Source organism: Anopheles marshallii, chromosome 3 (genome assembly GCF_943734725.1).
Source record: "Anopheles marshallii chromosome 3, idAnoMarsDA_429_01, whole genome shotgun sequence".
Classification (NCBI taxonomy): domain Eukaryota; kingdom Metazoa; phylum Arthropoda; class Insecta; order Diptera; family Culicidae; genus Anopheles; species Anopheles marshallii.
The window spans coordinates 38300310-38315876 of record NC_071327.1 but is presented as its reverse complement, the minus strand read 5'-3'; the positions used below and the strand labels follow the sequence as shown (position 1 = coordinate 38315876).

Genomic DNA, 15567 nt, shown 5'->3' with positions numbered 1-15567 from the left:
TGACGAAAGTTTGATATCTGATCTGGGACGCTTGGCTATCACAATATAGACAGAGTTTCCGATGTTAGTCACATGATCACTTCTATTCCTAGCTTCTGTAGACAGCACCAAACCACTACACCAAAGCAGTAGATCGCTGGTAACGCATACCCAAGAATTTGATCGTCGTCAACGAACCACTCGCGATCACGACCGTGGACGTACTGAACATTCACAATAAGGACTGAGATTATACTTCAGGCGTTCGAGCTTCCAGTTAAGCGATGCTCCAGGTAATCTTCCAATCATACATGCTAGCCGTATACCAAGCCGTGATCCAATACTATCAAACCCAAAAACGCTCGTCAGTTGCTCATCTTGCGACTGTTACCACAAATGACAACGACCAGGAGCTACTGTTCTACGTCAAACGAGTCACAACTGAGATCCCTGTATCTGTGGTCGAATATGTGGCAAGAAGATTGAGATTCGTAACACTTCCCCCGAGTAGTCTATTGTGTACCGTTGACACACGAAGACAAACGTTCGTATGAGACTTCGGTCGGTAAGAAATTTCCGTGCAATGTTTGCCATCTGATCTGTCTTATCACTCCGGCATTGCTGACTCAAGTTCTGCAACGGGCATCTTTAGTTCTCTTTCATACTGGTGCTTTTGGATTGCTGGGATTAGGGCCGACTGAATCCAGCAAATGCAGTACGCTTATCACCTTCAACAGTGTTGTGTGAGTTTATTCTTGAGAAAATTATCTCTTGTACAGATATATCTTTATACGACATCTGTTCGGGATGAAAATATAAAATAAAATCAGGATTATTGCTTCTAATCCTGCATGCCAACTTCTCGCGGAATGTGTGGCTTGCCGGAAAGTCCCTCAAAACGGTTGTCGTTTACTGTCTGTACATTTGTGTTAATTAGAAGACACGTTAAGATTGATGCGACTCTTCTGGAATAATAGTAAACATGACTTACCTATCTTGAAAAATGATATTTTAATTGTTCTTGTACGGTTTTCTTGAATTAAAAGAGAATCTTCAGTAAGATTTATCTAGAGACAACGTGTCATATTTGCAAACATATTTGGTGCGTGAACGGGTTTGCGAAGCACTTATGTTAATTTTTTGCTACAATAGTAATGTATTATACCATTTCACTATACATGTTTATTCCACATTGTTTGCCACCGCTGACGTTATCTGATTTTGTTTTCAGAAAAAAGAGTTACGAATTTACTGAGCAAACAATACGCTGTTTTGGCTACTGTTTGCTGTAATGTTGGTTGTAGCTTATTTGCATACCAGTGGTTCCATATCGCTAACAAATATGGGTAACAAATTTTATACCACGCTATTATGATAATGCGCGAGATGAGGTATGAGATAAGTTCAAAAATAGTTTCTTATTAGATTGTTCAATATTTATTTTGCTGAATTTACGTCTTGATAAGGGGCAATACCATTGACCACACGTGATTTCAGGGCACAATTAACATTTAAGAAGTATAACAAACCGTGCTTCTTTTACTTGCAAACAGCAAACGCGACCGTTTAAACGGTTGACCCGAAATACATTTGAAAGTTTTGCATATGGAGATTATCAAATCAAACTCCCCAGAAAATGTCCCATATTGTTAGTAAACAATAACTTCTAATATCAAAAACAAATTAATGCATTTAGCGTTGACCTGTCATCTGCATCTACAATTATTGTATGTATAAAGCTGAAGGGTCTGTTATCCGTGGAAATCGGTTAACCGGCATGTGGTCGTTTACGTTGTAAAAAATGTCGAGAGCTGATATTTCGGCTTACGATCTTTCGAAGGTACTTTTACCTACAAGTCACCGTTTGCTTCATGCATAGCTTCTTCTTCTTCTTTATTTTATCGAGGGGGAAGATCATCATAGAGAACCAACATCCCAGAAAGGGAAGCCTGCTCGTATGCAGGAACCGTCACGGTCATGGAACTGCCCGATTTACATTAGCACCTACGGACTAAAAGCCCCTCTATCCTCAGAACTGTTGGCGGATCGCCGGTAAAGCATTACTTCACCAACATCCCTTTAGGGCACTCCCGGTGTTAAAGACCGAGTCTCCCACGGTAGCGCACTGTGGTCCTTGGCCAGAGGACCGGGCGAAAATAGACGGCTACACCGCAGCAGCAAGACGAAAATGCAATCATCAGCCACAGCAGGTGCCATCAGTCGGTTACTTGGCTGTCCGGAGATAGCTAGTTACCCACTACTAGACAGACCAGCTCATCTTAATATTCAATGCAATTAATGAGCCGACCCTCCTTAGCTTCGCGTAATAACGACATGACGCTTCGGGCACGCGGCGCTAGCCGTGGTGTGCTTTGATGCCACGCCACCCGAACAATCCAGACAGGCCATCTGGTTGGAGCATTCGCTCCGCTTGTGGCCCTCTTGACCGCAGTTCATGCAGAGCTTGATTTGCGGTCTTCCTTGGTGCAGGCATAACTCAGATGCCCTGTGCACCAACATTTGAAACAACGCGTTATTCGCCGGGCCTGGCGAATGTGGCAGACACTCCAGCCTACCTTAAGCTCCCCGGTTTTGGTGAGCTTCTCTGCTTCTGGAACACTCAATTTTAGAGAAGCCGTTTGGGTTGCCAGCTTCCCGACCCTTGCGGAGTCGGATCATGCTCTCATCGATGGAGATCTCTGCCTGCTCCTTCAGAGCCTCAGCGATCTCCCCGACTGTCGCGATCTCATCCAGATCGCGTAGCTCCAACATCTTTGTTGGAGCTAGATGCCGAATGGTGGCCTTCTCATTCAGCGCCTCCGCGACAACAGGCGCAACTGAATTTGCGGATTCGCCCCGCTTAAGCTCAATCAGCATATTGCCGTTTTGAGCGCAGCGAATCTTCGCTACTTGTTGCCCGACTTGCTTCAAACCCTCGTTTGTGCGGTGTCCTTTAAGGATCTCCACATAGGTGGCCGACTCTTGTGAGGCAACCAGGTTCGTTTCTGGTCGCTTTCGCTGCTTGTTCTTCTTGGCCTTCTTGGCCTTCTGTGGTGGAGTTGGCTTGGGCTTCTCCAAAGCCTTTCGCGGCTTGACCGCATCCACCTTCTGTGCGGCAGGTTTCGAATGGCCTTTAGGGGGCTTTGGCACGCGCCCCTTTTTTGTCTGTATGACGAATTCGTCTTTGTGCTTTTGCGGCGTAGATGTATGCACCGCTTCGTCCTTAGCGGAGTTTGCCTTCTCCGCTCGCGCCTTCCGCGCTTCTTTCTCCCGGAGGAGATCCTCGAGTAGTTCTAGGACTTTGCGAAGTAGCTTAGGTTTAGCCTCCACCACTTCATCCTGGCGCGCACTATCCACCAAGGCCCGGAACTTCCCAAGGACAGCTGTCGGGCCGTCCTTTTTGGGCTTCTTGGTCTTGCGATTCAGACCTATGCTGGCTTTCGTTAAAGCTAGCATTTGCTGGATCAAGAGCGACGTAGACGCATCATCGTCGCTCTCCACTTCGATCACTTCGTTAGTTTTAGGATTATCGACTTCCATGTGATATGGGCCCCAACTCCAGTCCGCTATCTCCGTCCGCTAACTGTAGTCCCTTCACACGATCCCGGGGTTGCCTTTGCATGCAGGGAGATTCCGCGAGGAATGAAGTGTAGCCTTCATGGGGCTACATATCAGTGCTAGATCAGGGTAAAGCAGGACCTTGGCTCACCTGCACCTACAGTGGCCGGGTGGCTAGTCCGGCCGCAGACATCGAGCGCTACTGAAGATTTGCCATGCGGCCCTCGAGAGTCTCCAGTGCGGCCCGCCGCGCTATTGCTCATATTACTATTTTAACAAAAATTTCTAATTTAAGAAAGTTGTAATATTTTTTTAAAGTTGTTGAAAGTTGTTCAAATATTAATTACTGTAATAGTTAGTATCTTAGTATAGTTAGTATATTTTATAGTTCAACACTTGAATCCGCTTATACGTAAACAGGCTGACCGATTTGGCATTTACTAAATTGCGCACGCTATTCCATATCCAGTTTTAGCGATTCATTAAAATTTGTAGTTTTTGTGTCTATCTTGTCTGTTCGTGCGATTCATAAGTTAGATCCACCATATCCTATCTATTGTAAAATCCTGTAATGTGTAAGTGGTCCCACACTATCATAGTTTCAGCCAATGCGGGCCGCAGGATGAAAAGTTTGGAGACCCCTGCTCTAAGCTAATCGCTCGCTCGGTGATTCTTATCTCAAAACACTCGTGTCTCTAATTTAGAGGTCCCACTGTACTAAATTTGTGATATATAATTTATGTATGTTTAAACCTAAAATTTAAATGTATATCAATATAGAACTAAAAATATTGATTGTTTGAATTGAATTATTTATTCTCGTTAGACAGAGCTAAACCCAAACCCATATGCACGGAATAATCACGTGTAATCGCCAGATTCATAAAACAAAACCTGTTGACTCCAGAATTTTCCCCGCAGCAATAAGTGCCGATGGACCTGCGTTGCGTTGTTTTCTTTCTTTTTAAATCGAAACTTCTCTTCAACTCCATGTTACTTCTCGAAGGAATGGTTTTATTGGCTTTTGCCTTATTTTTAACATCAAAATGCTTTCAAATTATAGTTAATTGTTGGTGGTCGGTATTTTTAATTCTAATTGCGTGTTGTCACATACACTCGAAAATTGCGATTTTCTTTGGACTGGACTTATTCGCTAGGGCTTGGTCGGTAGAGGTCCTTATTTATGCGTGGTAGGATCGTAATCACGTACCCCCATTATACAATTCCTTCGCCAATAGAACCCCAAATTTCCGATCCAATGATTAAGAAATGAAAATGATATTCTTCACGGACGGACCATCGATGGTTCATCGTGGAAGTCCTGCTATAAGTAAAACCTGGGCTTTGTTGCACCTTAATACTTCTAAGGATTCTAGGATTCTAAGGATTCCCAGGCGAACAATTGCGGTGCGAATAGACTGAATCGAACGAGATCCAAATTTGCCGATTCAGCTTTATCAATATCGATCAAACTCGCACTACATGATACGTAACGCTTGTTATGCTGGTGATCTCACACTGCATAGGTAAATAATCTCAGTTTTTACAACACAGAGCAGGTTCAGATAAGCTTCGATTCACGAGCTATACTGTATGGATCACCGCAGAATAAGTCGAAAAATGTGTTGTATTGAAACATGAAAAATGGTCAGATCGGTGTTGTATTTGGTAGTGGCGCCGATCGTACACTACCGGACCGGTATAAAATTCCATCCATACCGTTCCCCCATAGCCCGTGTATGGGCAAACCAGCGAAAAGCTGAATACTTTCTGTCCACTATTTTTAACCGTGTCAACTGGAAGCCTTCCACGCAGTTTTTGCAAGAACGATCTCAACAGCATAAACGATTCAAATCATTGTAACAACAACCCAAGCATTTTTAATTAGGAAACAAGTTAAAAAAAAGTCTTCAAAATTACTACATGGATGAAAAAAGGCCAGAAAGATTACTTTAAGGATTCATGCAACTAAAATGAACAACCCTAAACTTTAGCAGAGATGTGATATACAATTTATGTATGTTCAAACTTAAAATTTAAATGTATATCAATATAGAACTAAAAATATTGCTTGTTTGAATTGATTTATTTATTCTCGTTAGACAGAGCTAAACCCAAACCCATATGCACGGAATAATCACGTGTAATCGCCAGATTCATAAAACAAAACCTGTTGACTCCAGAATTTTCCCCGCAGCAATAAGTGCCGATGGACCTGCGTTGCGTTGTTTTCTTTCTTTTTAAATCGAAACTTCTCTTCAACTCCATGTTACTTCTCGAAGGAATGGTTTTATTGGCTTTTGCCTTATTTTTAACATCAAAATGCTTTCAAATTATAGTTAATTGTTGGTGGTCGGTATTTTTAATTCTAATTGCGTGTTGTCACATACACTCGAAAATTGCGATTTTCTTTGGACTGGACTTATTCGCTAGGGGTTGGTCGGTAGAGGTCCTTATTTATGCGTGGTAGGATCGTAATCACGTACCCCCATTATACAATTCCTTCGCCAATAGCACCCCAAATTTCTGATCCAAAGATTAAGAAATGAAAATGATATTCTTCACGGACGGACCATCGATGGTTCATCGTGGAAGTCCTGCTATAAGTAAAACCTGGGCTTTGTTGCACCTTAATACTTCTAAGGATTCTAGGATTCTAAGGATTCCCAGGCGAACAATTGCGGTGCGAATAGACTGAATCGAACGAGATCCAAATTTGCCGATTCAGCTTTATCAAAATCGATCAATCTCGCACCACATGATACGTAGTGCTTGTTAGGCTGGTGATCTCACACTGCATAGGTAAATAATCTCAGTTTTTACAACACAGAGCAGGTTCAGATAAGCTTCGATTCACGAGCTATACTGTATGGATCACCGCAGAATAAGTCGAAAAATGTGTTGTATTGAAACATGAAAAATGGTCAGATCGGTGTTGTATTTGGTAGTGGCGCCGATCGTACACTACCGGACCGGTATAAAATTCCATCCATACCGTTCCCCCATAGCCCGTGTATGGGCAAACCAGCGAAAAGCTGAATACTTTCTGTCCACTATTTTTAACCGATTCAACTGGAAGCCTTCCACGCAGTTTTTGCAAGAACGATCTCAACAGCATAAACGATTCAAATCATTGTAACAACAACCCAAGCATTTTTAATTAGGAAACAAGTTCAAAAAAAGTCTTCAAAATTACTACATGGATGAAAAAAAGGCCAGAAAGATTACTTTAAGGATTCATGCAACTAAAATGAACAACCCTAAGCTTTAGCAGAGATGGGTCTATCTACGGTGCAGGATATTCATCAATTAAATACTATGATCTAAAGAAGAGTTTAGCTGCTAACTACTTCTTGCTCATAACTTCGGAACCTACACCACGAAAATAAAATATGCGAATGTATGGGCACTAATCCTGTATACATAAAACTGTATTCTGTCTATCTTAAAGTTTAATTACCCGCAAAGCTCGACCACGTTAATAAGTTAATAAGCCACCGAAGACAATCGAGCCTGTTAAACGTCAGAGTATATTGAAGCACCAACATCGATTCTGATCACTATTTGGTTGGTCTAGTGAGAATCGCATGCCGTTCGACTCCACGTATGTCTAACAGGCATTCGCAACCACCATAGGTGAGGCTCTACTACTGGGATTTGAATACACGACTAGCAAGTTTTTGAGTCCGCTGTTCTTGTATTCTTGGAATTTTTTGTAAATCGTGGATAAGCCCAGACCAACATAGTTTTATGCCAGGAAGGTTGACTGCCACAAATCTGTTACAGTTCGTTTCTTCCACAATCGATTGCATGGATCGAGTACTCCAGAATGATGCCGGATTTTTCCGCGGCTTTTGGTAGAGTGTAGCATCCTTTGCTATTAGCGAAATTGAAAAAACTCAGGTCCTCGGCAAATTTTTTACAATTTTTCAACCTTTCCTATTGAGTCGTAGTTATAAAGTTAAGATTGATAAAAGCACGTCTACGTCCTTCACTATCACTTCTGGGGTGCCGCAAGGAAGTGTCCTTAGTCCTTTCCTTTTCTTGCTGTTTGTAAATGATGATTCCTGCGTCCTCCCCACCTCTGGACACCTGCTCTAAGCAGACCATATTAAGATTTACTATCCAGTGATGACTGTTCGTCTCTCCAATCCTACTTATACTCCTTCATTGGTGATTGGTGTTCTGTCACTTAGATGTCTGTTTCCTAGATTGTAAATGTTCTATGTTCTATTATTTCTTTCTCTTGTGCCCGTGAACCTATTCACTGTAATTATTATCTCTACTCTGTTCGTCTATGTTGTGTTAGACTCGATTGTAATTTAAATTTCAACACCCATTTCATAACCATTGCAAAGAAAACTTTTAAAGTTTTGGGCCTTATCCATAGGCTCACAACTGACAACAGAGACCCGACCAGCTTGAAGGCGCTCTTTTGCTAGTTTAGTCCGTACTCCTCTAGAATATGCCTGTATTGATTGGAATCCTGCAGCTATAGTTTGGAAAGCAAAACTTGAACCAGTACAGCGATATTTCACGAGGATAATTTTTCGACGTATCCTGGGTTTCAATATTGAATGAATGCAACGATACGATGTGCAATGCCAAATGCTTGGTCTATATTCTTTGGAGAGCAGACGGGACAGTTCTGAAGCATTTTATTTATTGGTGGGCTGCTCCTGGGTGTCTACATATGCAAGAAGGGAGATAAGTTAGAGTGAAGCAATTACAGGCGTATATATTCTCCCTTATACTACAAGATCTTCTTGTCCCATTCGTAGAAAAGGTAGTTAGAAACTATCAAAGGGGATTCCGAAATGGAAAATTAACCACTGATCAGATCTTCACCATGCGGCAGATCTTGGAGGAGATGGCATAGCAGCAGCTATACTCCTTCCAGCTCGATTTCAAGGCCACGTACGACAGCATAGCCAGCGTAAAACTTTACAACGCAATGAGCTGTTTTAAAATCCTGGCATAACTTACCAGACTAGTACGAATGGCATTGACCAGCGTCACATGGTGGATGGTAGATGGAAAACTTTCAGGGCCCTTCGCTACCACTAGAGGTCTGTGCCAAGGAGATGGGCTAGCTTATCTACTCTTCAACCTAGCGCTAGAGAGAGCCATCCGCAACTCGGAGGTGGAAACTTCGGGGACCATCTTCTATAAGCCAATCCAGATCCTGGCATACGCTGATGACATATACATCATTGGTTTACGTCTCTCCTACGAAGCTGATGCTTACCAAAGGATTAAGAAGGCGGCAGAAAACATCAGGTTGGAGGTTAACGGGGCAAAAATCAAATTGATGGTGGCACCTGCAGCCCTACTAACATATCCTTACTTACGTAAGTCGTCCAAAATTTCACCTATCTTGGTTCAAAAGTCAGCACCGACAATAACATTGTGGTGGAAATACGCGCTAGGGCGCTGGCTGCCGAACGAAGCTAGGACTATATAGAACCTATATAGTTCCAGTAATCACATAACCCCTCCGAGGCATGGACTTTGTCCAAAAACTGACGAAACCCTCTTAGCCGCGGTCGAGAGGAAGATAATCAGAAGGTTTTTTGGCCCCGTATGTGCGGAAGGACAATGGAGGAGCCGCAATTACGAAATCTATGAGCTGTACGGCGAACTAACTGTCGTACAGCGGATTAGACTCGCCAAGCTTCGGTGGGCTGGTCACGTCATGAGAATGACACCGGCCCGTAAAGATCGACCGTCCTTTTAGATCGGCCACATGGACAGAGGAGGCGTGGTAGGCACTAAATTGAGATGGAGTGATGATGTTGATGCGTCCGCCAGAAAGGCCGGATATTGTATAATGGATTGGCAGACGAAAGCGCTCGATCGTGAGCGGTTTAGAGGACTCCTGCAGCAGACCAATACCTCGAAGCGGTTGTAGCACCGGATAAATAATTGGTATAAATTATGAGATGAGGTCTCTTGACGGTCCCCGCAGTTCTCATAATTTATAATAGACATAATTTGTAGTGTACTTTTCAATTTCAGGTGTAAGAATAACTAACTCATTGTGATACTTAATTAAGCGTCATCTCTTCATTTACAAAGATGGGAAATGTCTTTCCAAACTACCAAATTCTAGCGCATTTCATTCTAGCGCACCATTTCTTCCAACATGTCTGCAGACTCGTTCCGCTAAAAGAAAACAAAGTTGTTACAGGCATATCGATATTATAAGTATGTAAACTTACTAACCACAAGACCGAAAACTGAACAAAGTTGCAATAAATGATGAAATATGTCCATTATAAGTACCAAAAAACGTTTTCAATTACGATTGTGGTGAGAAAAACAACTGCAAGCAGCAAGAAATAAACAAGCTTTTGCTTCCACAGTGACGTTCAGTCAAATAAATGTCAACAAACGTTTGTGTTTAGATGGTTAGGTTCAGCATTTCTACTAAGATCCGAGACCCATTCTCCATAAATTCCCTCAAAATGATCATGATGCTCCTGAAAATGTGAGAAAGTGTTTAATAAACCTACATAATTTACAACCCACTGTAGCTAACGAAAATTGAGATGAAACAAAACAAGTTTTGTATTAAAACTTCGACCTCAAGGCACCATTTTCGTTGCTTGGGCGACAGGCACAATTGTGCACAGTTCGGCAACCGTCACAGCAGCTACGATTTGTCTACCAAATTCTTTGGAAAAGCGGACCACGTGAACCAACCTTCCGTTCAGGTTCTTCGTGTTGCAAAAAACGAACATGGCTGCCGTGTGGAAAATTTTTGCCGTCGATTTTGTCAATATTAAACAAGTTTCTCCAATTGGACCACAAACGAAACGATTGTTTTGAGCAAGTGTAACCCGACTTCCAGGTGTTAGTGGTTGTTTCATTCCCTTCCCAGCCGGTGCGTAATAGTGCGTCGAGCGCCCGTCGTGCGAAGATTATTATTAGGCAATTGACTGTAGTCGCTCGGTGACGAACACACAGCTACGACGACGTACGACATTGCGCGAATGAGACGAAAAACAAGCAAGAAAGATCAATTTTCCTGTGTGGACCGAGTGGTCGGAATGGCAAAGAAAAACGAAAACCAGTGAGCGCTGCAGGAGAATCCTCAAAATCGGTTCCGAGTTTGTTTGTTTGGTGTAATTCAGTAATGGCGTGTTTTGTTTCCTTCGCTGCACTGCCAATGACCTAGAGTATTTGCATTTGATGGTTAAATGCCATCAGCTGCCGAGACACCCCGTGTTTCCCCCGCACTCACCCTCCAGTCTACCCATCGATAGCATCGATCCGTCCTGATAGCAGCGACAGCACGTCGTGTGACTACCGAAACACGACGCACACATACTGGAGAGAAAGAAAGTTAGGCATAATTTTTGTTCCACTGCGTTTTACCCCAAAAGGGTAGTTTAAACGAGGAGAAGAGAAGGAGGCGAAGGTGGTTGTGGGGTTCGGAATTGCATGGTGTGCTCATTCGTAATTGTCGACGCATCCGAGTGTGTGCGTAGTACGTGCGTGCGTCGTACGGCAGTGTGTGTGCGATGAATGAAAAACGTCAGTGCATTTGACAGCAGCAGCAGGTGAAGGGGTAAAGGGTGCTAGGAAGCTATGAGAAGCAGCATCGAAGAGGCAAGGCATGGATGCAGAACAGTAGGAAAGGATTATTGATCTTCTCACGGTTTCTACTTTAGCTTTAATGTGTGTTGTTGTTGTTGTTGTTGTCTAGTTTTCCATCAGCTCAGTGCCAGCATAAGCAGCAGCTTATACAAAGTCGAAGCAAGCGAATGTTGCACGTCAAACACTGCAAAAGTGGATAGTGTGTGTGCGTTGAAACTGTGGTGTGGTAGAAATGCAAACAAAGTGAAACAAGTTAGAAGCAATCGTCGTCCAAGCGAAGATGATGTCCACGAAAGTCAGCACAGCCACAACGTGCGACCAAAGTGCGTCTCTAAACCCCTGATCCCGTGATGTAAACCCGTTTTTCATTTTATAGGTGTCGCCCATTTCAGCAGCAACAGTAACAAGATCATCACCGACAACAACAACAAGAATTGCTTTTGCTGAATGCGTGAACAGCAATCTGCTATTTCGTAAGCAAACCCCATCCGTCGATATGTGGGCGGTTATTCCCCGGGAATGTTTTCGTTTAGTTACTAAAACCACCTAAACCCTGTTTTTTACAGCTACAGACACGACGTCGTTTGCCCCGTTTGTGTGAAAAAGTGTCCTAGGAGGAGCATAACGCCGCAATGGAATAATCGATCCTTTTCGGGTGGTGACACACACAACAAAGATTTTCCAGCTGTCAATAAAAGTGTTTACTAGATTGGTGTGTGAGAGTAGAACACCAGTCCAACAGTGTAATTGTCATACACTCACACACACGGGCAACGCACTACCGCAACGCAACCCACTGTCCTGCCCACCCTCATAGTGCGTCTGGTGTCAAAACATCCGATCGACAAAACACGTTTTTTGCTTGAACGGAGAACCGTGACACGACGAAACGAATAGATAGCGCGCTGGTGTGTGCGTGAGTGTGTTACTGTGTATTTGTGTGCATGCGAGTGTTTGTGTGCGTTTTCTATAGCAAGTTGTAAAACACCTTTAACGCGTACCGTGTGTGTTTTGTTGGTGCGTAGTATAATCGTCGTTCACAAGCAATCGTGCGTGCGTGAGAACATAATTGGTGCAACAAGACACCGCATTCCGGCTGCCCGGAATTCCCGCACCGTGAGGGAACTGGAACGGCGGACGGCAAACGGGCAGATGAGTAGAAGCAGCAGTATGGCCGAAAACACGGTCTCCAACAGCCTACCACCGTCGTCTGCCCAGTCAAAGGTCACGGTCGGGGGTAGCGGTCCAGCTTCCGGTGGAGCAGGAGGAATGCATCATCATCACCATCACCATCATCATCATCACCACAATCACCATAAATCGATGGACATGGGCGGTACGGGCAAGGCTGGCGGAGGTGGAAGTAAACATCACACTAATGTAATTCACCGGACTACGAGTGAAAGTTTACGACTGGGTGGTGGAGGAGCCGGCAGTGGCTCTACAATGAACAACAGTGTTAGCGGCAGCACAGGTGGTGCATCCACGATGGGGAGTAGCGGTGGGAACGGCAACATGGGCAGCAACGAAAACTCTGTCAGCAGCAGTATGCTAAATTCGTCCACATCGGCGAACAGTATTTCGCGGAAGAGTGGTAGCACATCGACCGGCGGTGGCGCCGGTCATGGAGGAGCTGGAGGTGGTGGAATTGGTGGTGGTGCTGCTGGACCCGGTGGCAAAACGTCGTCCTTCACGATCACATCGGTGATCGTTGGTCCGGGAAAGCACAGTGCCGACAATGGTGACGATTCGGCAGATGATCTGGATGAGTCGCACACCGACGATAACAGCCGGATAACGGACTTTGAGAATGAAACTCCCAGCTTTTCGGAGGACACCTTCAGTAAGGAGGATGTGTTCTTTACGAACGCGATCGGCAGTGTGCCAGTCATTCCGACCAGTTCACAGTACGGGTTGGCGATCGTAGCGCCGAATGATCGAACTCACGGTGGGGAGGTACTGGCCGACGCGATGCACGTCAGTGTTACGGACGGCGGCATCAACATCATGGGGCACGGCAAGGGTGAAATGAGTGACGGGAAGGAGCTGCATCATCGGAACGAGCGGTTTAAGGTGGTTAAGATTGAAAGTACGGAACCGTTCAAGCGTGGCCGGTGGGTGTGCATGGATTATCTCGACCATACGACGCTACAGCAGCCGAAAGAAATCTCGACCGGTGCGGAAGGCAATGAGGCGGTGGGCGGTGGCACGAATGCATCCGTTACCACGCAGGACAGTGGCGTTGGCATGAACGATAACGCTAGTTTCGCACCTTCGGACGGCACGGTGGCGAACGAGTTACCCAGTATGGATTACCATCCGAACGCGGTCAACTCATCGCCGGTAGTAGTGGGCAGTTCGGTAGCCGCATCGACGTCAACGAATACCGCCTCCAATGTAAACAGTACGCTACACGGAATGCTAAACAACGAATCTCCCGGCCAGAGTCTAAATCTTCCTCTCGCTGGTGGAAACACAAGCGGAGGTGGAGCTGCCGGAGCTACTGGCAACACTGCTACTAGTCACGTGCAGTCTACCAATACCGCGGGCCAAGGCAACGGTACCGTCAGTGGTGGGACAGGTATACCCCACAGTTTACCTCAGTCGCAGCTTCAGAATGCGCTGGCGGGCCAGCAACCGCAGCAACAAAACGCAGCGTACTCGCAAGGACAGCAAGGACAATCCCAATACTATCCTCACACGATGACGAACCTGGCTGACCTGAATCAGCAGTCTGTGTCGAACCCGCAAGCCCATCAACACCATCAACACGGTGCTACTCTTCCAAGTAACATGCAAATTCACCCGCAACCACAACCACCCCAGCAGCAACAGCAGCCCAGCAACACCGCTGTCTCTTCCAACAACATTCTTCCGCCACTGGTCGCGCCGATCCCAACATCACAGGAGATGAACATTATAATCAACAATCCGACCATCCAATCGAGCTTCCCGTCACCCCACCAGCAGTTTAAGCCACAGCAACCGCAACAAACAGCCTCCCAGACAAACTCGCCCGTCGTCGTTCCCACGTCCCTGCTCGACAACAATGCGACCGTCACCGGGGAAACCGTACCCCTGAACAATGCCACCTCGGGCACAACCATCCTTTCGCCATCCACCGGTACGGGCAATGCAGGTTCTGCCATCTCCTCGACTACTGGTGGCGGCAGTGCTCACGATACAGCTGGTTCTGTATCGATCGTCACGGATCCACTGATGAATTCTTCACCGTCGGCAACTTCCTCACCGGTGACTTCGTCCGCTCAGATAATTCCACAACCGGCACCGTTTGCACCTCCACCGGGTGCTGGTGCTTCGACCGCAGCGATCGGTGATCCTTCCTCCACGGTTGCACAGAACGCTACCCCGGCTCCCAATTCCGTTACTAGCGGCAGCAACAGCAACACTGCTGTCGGTGGTGGTACCACCACTTCAAACGGTGTCGTCGCGGCTGGATCTCCGTCGTCTACCGGTGCTATCGGTTCGGCCAGTTCGATCGCCGTTGCGTCGGTCGCCGGTAGCTCGGGCACCGATCAGCTGTCGTCGGAAGCGAAACTATTATCAGCTGTATCTGGCGTTACGGCTGGAACTGCTGCTGGTGATGGCGAGGATCCAGAGAAGGCGAACGCTGAAGATGGCGAAAGGTAAGTAATCATTCAATTGGTAGGGATATTACTGGGTACAAATATGTTCCTTTCTCGTTCGCTTCTGTTTCATGCTTGTGTTCTATTTAATGTTTCTGAATGTTGTGGCTTAAATATTATTTACCAACCATTGTTAAGATTTTTGTAACGTGTTTTCATAGTTAGGGCCGGGTTTATGCTTTTCCTTTTCTAAGTAAGTTTTATTAGTTTCTTCAATAACCTAAAAACTGAATTGATTGAAATGATGTTTCGTGTTTGCCGATGCGATTATTAACACAATTTTAAATATAAACAGAACGCTGCTACTTAAGGCTTTTATTGATCATGTGAAATAGAGCATATTTACATATGGCAGCAAATTGTTGATAAGGTTGAAATTGACCGGCTTATTACTAGTTTGAGTTAAAATAGACATCCTGTTGGTAAATGAATGTTTATTGCTCATGCACGTTGTGCTGTTTACATGCTACTGAAACTAAACTATTCGTGGCTTCGACGAGTATTAGCTACCTCATGTTTTATTACGTACATGTATACACTAAAAAGAACAAATTATTATAAACTATCGAGCTCATATATTACCTACGTAAACCAATCACCTCGCTTGTGTGCTTTTATTGTTTATGATTTTGTGTGTTTTTTTAATATTATTACCTGTGTTTTAGCAAATGCTTGAAAATAATCATATATGTGATATTTGTACCAGTTTACTACTAACAATCACCAACCATTTAATTATTGTAAATATTATGAATTTCAAACCCGCATTATTAACATGAAA

The 15567-nt window shown here is 44.7% G+C and overlaps 1 protein-coding gene across 1 annotated transcript in view; it reads left to right on the top strand.

The window, feature by feature from the left end:
* Positions 1–12291: 12291 nt before the first annotated feature.
* LOC128711106 (protein bunched, class 2/F/G isoform) overlaps positions 12292–15567 on the top strand; it is a 41350-nt gene continuing 38074 nt past the window's right edge. The window contains exon 1 of the mRNA XM_053805970.1: positions 12292–14786. Within this exon, the coding sequence (XP_053661945.1) occupies positions 12292–14786 (2495 nt within the window). The remainder of the gene's footprint in view (positions 14787–15567) is intronic.